Source organism: Zophobas morio, unplaced genomic scaffold (assembly GCF_036711695.1).
Source record: "Zophobas morio isolate AGI-343-1 ecotype UQ-CSIRO unplaced genomic scaffold, CSIRO_AGI_Zmor_V1 ptg000228l, whole genome shotgun sequence".
NCBI classification, from domain to species: Eukaryota; Metazoa; Arthropoda; class Insecta; order Coleoptera; family Tenebrionidae; genus Zophobas; species Zophobas morio.
Window position 1 is genome coordinate 104,175 of NW_026972332.1, and position 5,831 is coordinate 110,005.

The following is a 5,831-nucleotide window of genomic DNA, read 5'->3' on the forward strand; positions in this document are numbered from 1 at the left end:
TATTTTTATAAAACGTGGGCAGTCGTTTATAGTGTTAAAATTTGGTTCTTATTCTCTACCACTAACGCGTACTCACAAGTTTATTAAGATGGGTCGAATCTTGCGTAAGTAGCAAAACATAACTGATGAATAATCTACCAGCAATTTGCTTATTTTTTTAGAAAAAAAGAAAATCAAAAATCAGCTACATACTAAATATTAAGCACTTGTGCGTTTATTTATATAAGCTTGAATGGCTAAAAATTCATTCTTTGCTCTCGTTTTCTCCGATGAGAGTTGTTCTAAAAGTTTTTCGCTCTACGTTGATTAGTTTAACTAAATATTATTAAAAGTAATTTTTTTAACCTCTTTCAGTAATGTTTTTTTGGAACCAATGATTTTTTCGAAATCGTTATTATTAGGGCTTGTTTCTTGATAAAGTTAAAAAAATAAGATAATTTAAGAGATTTATTTTGTACCATTCAGGCAAAGAGAGATGTGAATTTGAGAACTTAATAAATACAATAAGGTTGGAAAACAATTTAATTTTTTTTTAAAAAACCACCTTTTTAGCTCCTCAATTCTTTTTATATAAGTTTCAGTTATTCTATCCAAATGATCTTAATTTTATATAAACATTAATTAAATTAATAATTTAAAAAAAAAAAGCGAAAAAAAATTTGAAAACAAAACTCTAATTTACGATGTGCACAGGGTATATTTCTCCTTTATTATTATTGTAAACGTTATATCATAGAAATAAGATAATAAAATTAGACCACTATTATAAATTTTACTTGAAATAAAAGTTTATATAAAGCTACGAAAACCAAATATTCTTATAAGTAAAAAGTTTTTGTAAAAATTTAAATTAAAATAACCGGCGACAAAAGGAAGAAAAACACTGCCAAGAAAAATTTAGTTAAAAAAATACTACCTTGCAAAGAAATTAAGGAATACTATAAAATCCTAAGAAAAATGCGGCATAAGTATAAAAAAAAAAGTAACAAAAAAGTAATTTAAATAATAAATAATTCAAAGTTGCATGTTTTATATATTATTCTACAATAAACAAAAAAATATAAACTTTCATTATACTTGTTTTCAATAAAGTAATTATAATCTGAACAATAATATAAAAATTAGGGAGAGGGGCCAAATAAAAAAACCTAATTTTTTTTCAAGATCGTGTACAAGAGTTTGTTGACTGAATGAAAATTCTAAGAAAGTACCATCTAGAAGACTTTGATTGGTAAGCTTATTCATTGCTTGGTTCGTATGAAACTATGAAAGTATATAATCAAGTTTGCAGTAGCGAGTGATTTCTAAAAGTTCTACTACTCTTTCTTGATTTATTAAATTTTCCTTTTGAATGGAAAGCTCTTCAATTTTCTCTCCTTATTTTGTTATTTTTAAATGAACTTTTAAAAGTTACGTTACGTTATATAATTTAGTAATCCAGACCAAGACTTTCCAAACGAGATTTTAGAGTAAGTTTTTGTTTTTCAACAAGATTTACCAGCTCCATATCCCTCTCTTTGGTTAACTTAGATTTTTGCTTTCGAAGAGCCTCTAGCTTAGCCTTAAAAGGTTTAAGACATGAATTTTATAAAGAGATTTAAAGTAAACAGAAAAGACTGTTAACCTTTTTTTGAGATACTAAAAGACGAAGACCAGACTTTATAAGAGTTCTTTGCTTCTCATTGTTTTTTTTTTGACGATCTGTGCAGAGAGCGACCATCTTTTTTAAAGAATTCTCACTAGCTATTTTAAAAGGTTGATAAAGTTCAAGAAACTGCTTTATATTTGGCTGAGTCAATACTAGAGTATTGTCAAGAGTCTTATTTGCCGCTTGCAACTAGTTTATAGGTAAAAAGCTTATAAGTAGACGGTCAAAAAATTGTTTAAATTTTAGTTTAAGTTAATAGCCATGTATACGCATATTAATATATATATACCAAGTCAGTAGTCAAATTTAGTGTGCAAAAGCACTCGTTTAAAGAATACATAATAAAAAAATATAGAACTATAGCACAAAAAAAAAAGTTGTGTTTCGGTGATAATACACCACACTAATAGATTTTTAAGAAGTTTAAAGACAGTTCGATAACATTTTGTTATATAAGAGACTCCTCAGCAAGACGAGCTAACCTCGCTAATGAGTAATTTTTTTTCCTTTCGGAATACGTTAATACGTACGTTTTTTTAAGTCGTCAAGCTAATATTACTCATCGAAGAAATACAAAATGTAACTTTGAAGATTTAATAACATATGCACATTTATGACAGGTGAAGACTACTTTATATTTAAACAGTTTCTAGTTTTGTTTTGCTGTAAGTTGTGTACAATTTACTATTATTAGTTAGACGCCTTTCCTAACCAACTAACATCCCTTTGGCTACTAAAAATTTGTTTTAGGTAAGACAAGTTAATAAGGTTAATTCTTTTAAGGGGGCGCTTGGTGATTGACTTTTACTGTGAATATATAAATTTCAACAATATTTACACTATTAGAATAGAGGAAGAACTTTAAACTTCCTATGTATTTTTTGAGTTATGTTATTTTTTTTAAAATACAAGTTCTTCTCACAATTACTAATTATAGTTAATGAGCATTCGCAAAGAAGAAATCTTATAAAGTTTATAAAAAGTTCTGAAGCCTTTTTTAGTCTTCACCTTTCTTAATAAATACATTATCTCCCTCCATAGAAAAGAAGTTGTAATGTTAAACAGTAAAACTTATAACTTAATATTCTTATCGTAAACGTAGAAGTGAAGTAAAGCTATTTACTGTACTTCTGTATAAAACCTTTTTATAAACTCTAAAGAGATTAAAAATGCTCAGCAGTAAACATTTTTCGTACGTGTAGTAAAGGTTGCATAGCCTTCTGTCATAAATTTTTGAAACGGAAATTACTAATATTAATCTACTTGTTAACAAATTCCTATTATAATGCACGTAAGTTAAAAAAAATGACGTTAGCTTTATAGGTTATTAATCCGCCTTTGGCCGCAAACTTAGTTTAGTGGTTTAATCAAAAAGCAACCTTTACTCTCAGCGTTATACTTGTATAAAATAAGTAATTTTACTGATTTTTAAAGGAAGTAATAACGTTTAAAATACAAATAACTAAAAGTTATGGTAGAGATACCTTTGCTTCTATGCAATAGAAGGGTAACTTTTTATATAGGATAGTCACAACTATTTTCAAATAAAAACTTTTCATTGGGCTAAACTAGAAAAGATATTGAATTAACCTATTAACCTACTAAAGTAATTTCTACTAGTCTCCGTAGAATAAACAGTAAACTAATAAAATAAAAGCAAAGTTCTTATAAAGGCAACCATAAAATGAAAAATAAGTAACGAATATAAAATTCAATAATGTTTATTGCTTGGAAAAATATTCCTTAGAATGCTCCACCGTAGGTTTAATTGTGTCGGAGCCGAGCTTCCAGCCAACAGGACAGACTTCTCCGTGAACATCAGTGTACTGAAAGGCCTGGACAAGTCGGAGGGTTTCATCCACATTACGGCCAACGGGAAGATCATTGACAGTTTTCTGTCGAAGTTTTCCTTCATGATCAATAATAAACAAGCCTCGAAGCGCAACACCTAAAGTAAAATTACTTTTAAAATAAACTAAAGAAGGTATAGGTAGTTATGAGGTAGTACCCTCATCCTCAAGAAGTACATCATAACTCCTCGAAATTGATTTAGTAATATCAGAAAGCAACGGAAGTCTCATTGGACCCAACCCCCCTTAAAATATTAAAAATATTCAAATCGCAAAAAATAAATTTGGTAAAAAAAAAAAATTATGCCTTGCTTTCGAGGAACTTGCGTCCACTGAAGATGAGAGAAGTGAGAATCCACTGAACAAGCCACTACCTCACAGTTGATCTTTCGAAACTCATCGAGACGGTCATTAAAGGCAATAATTTCAGTAGGACATACAAAGCTGCAGATTTATATAAATTAAAAACTATATGCTGTAAGCCCTTATAAAAAAAAAAATTACGTGAAATCCAGTGGATAAAATAACAAAACTACATATTTCCCGCGAAAATCAACAAGACTGAGTTGCTTAAATTTTCCTTCAACCACAGCCTGACCAGTCCACTCTGGCGCAGGTTTTTGAATTTGACAAGCAGACATGGAATACAAGAGAGAAGTCATAAAGCTTAACCACAGCAACAAAAGAACCAAAATGTAAAAACCTAGTCACGTGCCAGAAAAAGTAAAATTTTTATTAGGAAATTTTAACGCAAGCAATCAAAATTTTTATAAAAGCACCGGGTGGGAGGGATTCTAGCTCGATATAACTGTGTAATAGTTTTTTTATTATAGAACTTAATAGTAACTTACTTAATATTAGTTTTATATAAATTATACAGATAGCTTATAGTCAGCCTACTGTTGCTATAGTTAAATATTTTTGATTAACTTTAATTATGAATAACTAGTATTACACAGCTTACTTTTAAATATATAATTTTCGTTACCTCTACTATAAAGGTGTGTATGTAATTAGTGTAATCGTTAGTTAATTGGTCGTGAAATACGTATAATCCGATATTTTTTTTAATTTAATCCCTATTTACTTTATGAAAAAAAAATTTTTTGAATTACGAAGTTTAAATTTTTTAAAATCGAAACCAGTTGTGTGTACAACGCTACTTTTACTTACTAAACGATATGCATCGGGATACTAAACTATAGCGTGATTCGCGGAGGAAATGCTAAAAAAAAATTTAAGGACGTGATTCTCCTCAATCTGCAAACTTCTTACGCTTAACTAGTTATTTCTACAATTGTAGACTTCAGTCATATAAATATTTTGGTGTAATTAAAGAAGAAAAAATTGTACCACTCTTTGATTTGGAAAATAAGGATCTAACGAAAGCAAAAAAGTATGTTTGTTTCTAAAGGGGAATCATAAAGTATTTAATAACACTCCTTTTTAGAGGTTATTCCAGGCAACGCCTTTGTTTTAAATTAAACGTAACCGACTAATTTATTGAGTTCTAGTAGCATAAGGGAAAACGCTCGAAATAAATGTTGTGTTTTTAAAAGTAATTTGTAATGAGAATTTAAGGATGAACTTTCTCTCTTTACCAAAGACGCAAGGGAGTTCGTAACATAGCCTTCGTGAATATGACTTTGTCAACTCGTTTACTCTTATTACAGCTCCATTGCACCTAACTGCGGGCAGTTTTGTGAAAGATGCACTTAATCTCGGCAGGATTAACTAAGCGTGTAAACCTGTTAAATAAGCATTAACTGTGGTCTTCTGTTTCAGAAAACTTTTGGACTTAATTAAGCTATACAAACAGAAGCTAAAAGTGGAATTATTTATGTTTGAGTTGCTTAAATTGAATTTAGTGTGATTCTGTAAGAGGAAAAGAGACCATTATAACTGAATGCTCAAAGTATTTTATTTATTTAAGAAGTGACATGCCACAGTGGAGAAACCAGGGGTCTAAGACGGCTTAATATATATTTCACCCGCATGGGTAGTTGGGGGGTAAAGCTCCGCAACTGAATTATATAACGGTCATTACTCTAATTATTAGTGGAGGGCCCACCGGTAATATATATATATATAGTGCTAGTAGCTAGCACTACCTAGTAACTGCATGATTTAAATAGTGTAATTACACACCAGCATAAGAACCAACCAACCAGAGGCACCGTAAAGAACTACCCTATTAGCTAAACCTCACTCGTTACTAGGCCAGGATTGATGTGTGATTGCGAATTTACTACTAACAGCAACATAACCTTAACCTAGCAACTTAGCAGTTTCCGTCAACATGTTAATAATGTCAATTTCCGCTTCTCTTCCTC

At 30.0% G+C, this 5,831-nt stretch overlaps 1 protein-coding gene and 2 long non-coding RNA genes across 3 annotated transcripts; all 3 read right to left on the minus strand.

Annotated features, from left to right (window-relative positions):
- Positions 1-260: 260 nt before the first annotated feature.
- LOC135146467 (uncharacterized) lies at positions 261-613 on the minus strand. Its single transcript, XR_010283830.1, has 4 exons — positions 545-613; positions 459-490; positions 346-410; positions 261-297 (listed from the first exon to the last, which is right to left on the minus strand). It is a non-coding gene; the product is annotated as an uncharacterized LOC135146467 (long non-coding RNA).
- Positions 614-1,154: 541 nt separating this feature from the next.
- Positions 1,155-1,828, minus strand: LOC135146469 (uncharacterized). The gene is made up of 4 exons (XR_010283831.1): positions 1,625-1,828; positions 1,444-1,561; positions 1,321-1,376; positions 1,155-1,263 (listed from the first exon to the last, which is right to left on the minus strand). It is a non-coding gene; the product is annotated as an uncharacterized LOC135146469 (long non-coding RNA).
- Positions 1,829-3,353: 1,525 nt separating this feature from the next.
- Positions 3,354-4,161, minus strand: LOC135146424 (peroxiredoxin-2-like). The gene is made up of 4 exons (XM_064078585.1): positions 4,003-4,161; positions 3,806-3,942; positions 3,657-3,743; positions 3,354-3,596 (listed from the first exon to the last, which is right to left on the minus strand). Exons 1-4 carry the CDS (start codon positions 4,158-4,160, stop codon positions 3,370-3,372), a joined length of 609 nt encoding a protein of 202 aa, XP_063934655.1. The 5' UTR covers position 4,161; the 3' UTR covers positions 3,354-3,369.
- Between the last annotated feature and the right edge of the window lie 1,670 nt (positions 4,162-5,831).

What these genes read in the sequence shown, in the direction of transcription:
- LOC135146424 (XM_064078585.1), bottom strand. Translation starts at nt 4,160, where the DNA reads ATGACTTCTCTCTTGTATTCCATGTCTGCTTGTCAAATTCAAAAACCT. An exon ending in TTTTATCCACTGGATTTCAC is followed by an intron (nt 3,943 to 4,002) that starts GTAATTTTTTTT and finishes ATAAATCTGCAG; the next exon opens with CTTTGTATGTCCTACTGAAA. An exon ending in GCAAGTTCCTCGAAAGCAAG is followed by an intron (nt 3,744 to 3,805) that starts GCATAATTTTTT and finishes TAATATTTTAAG; the next exon opens with GGGGGTTGGGTCCAATGAGA.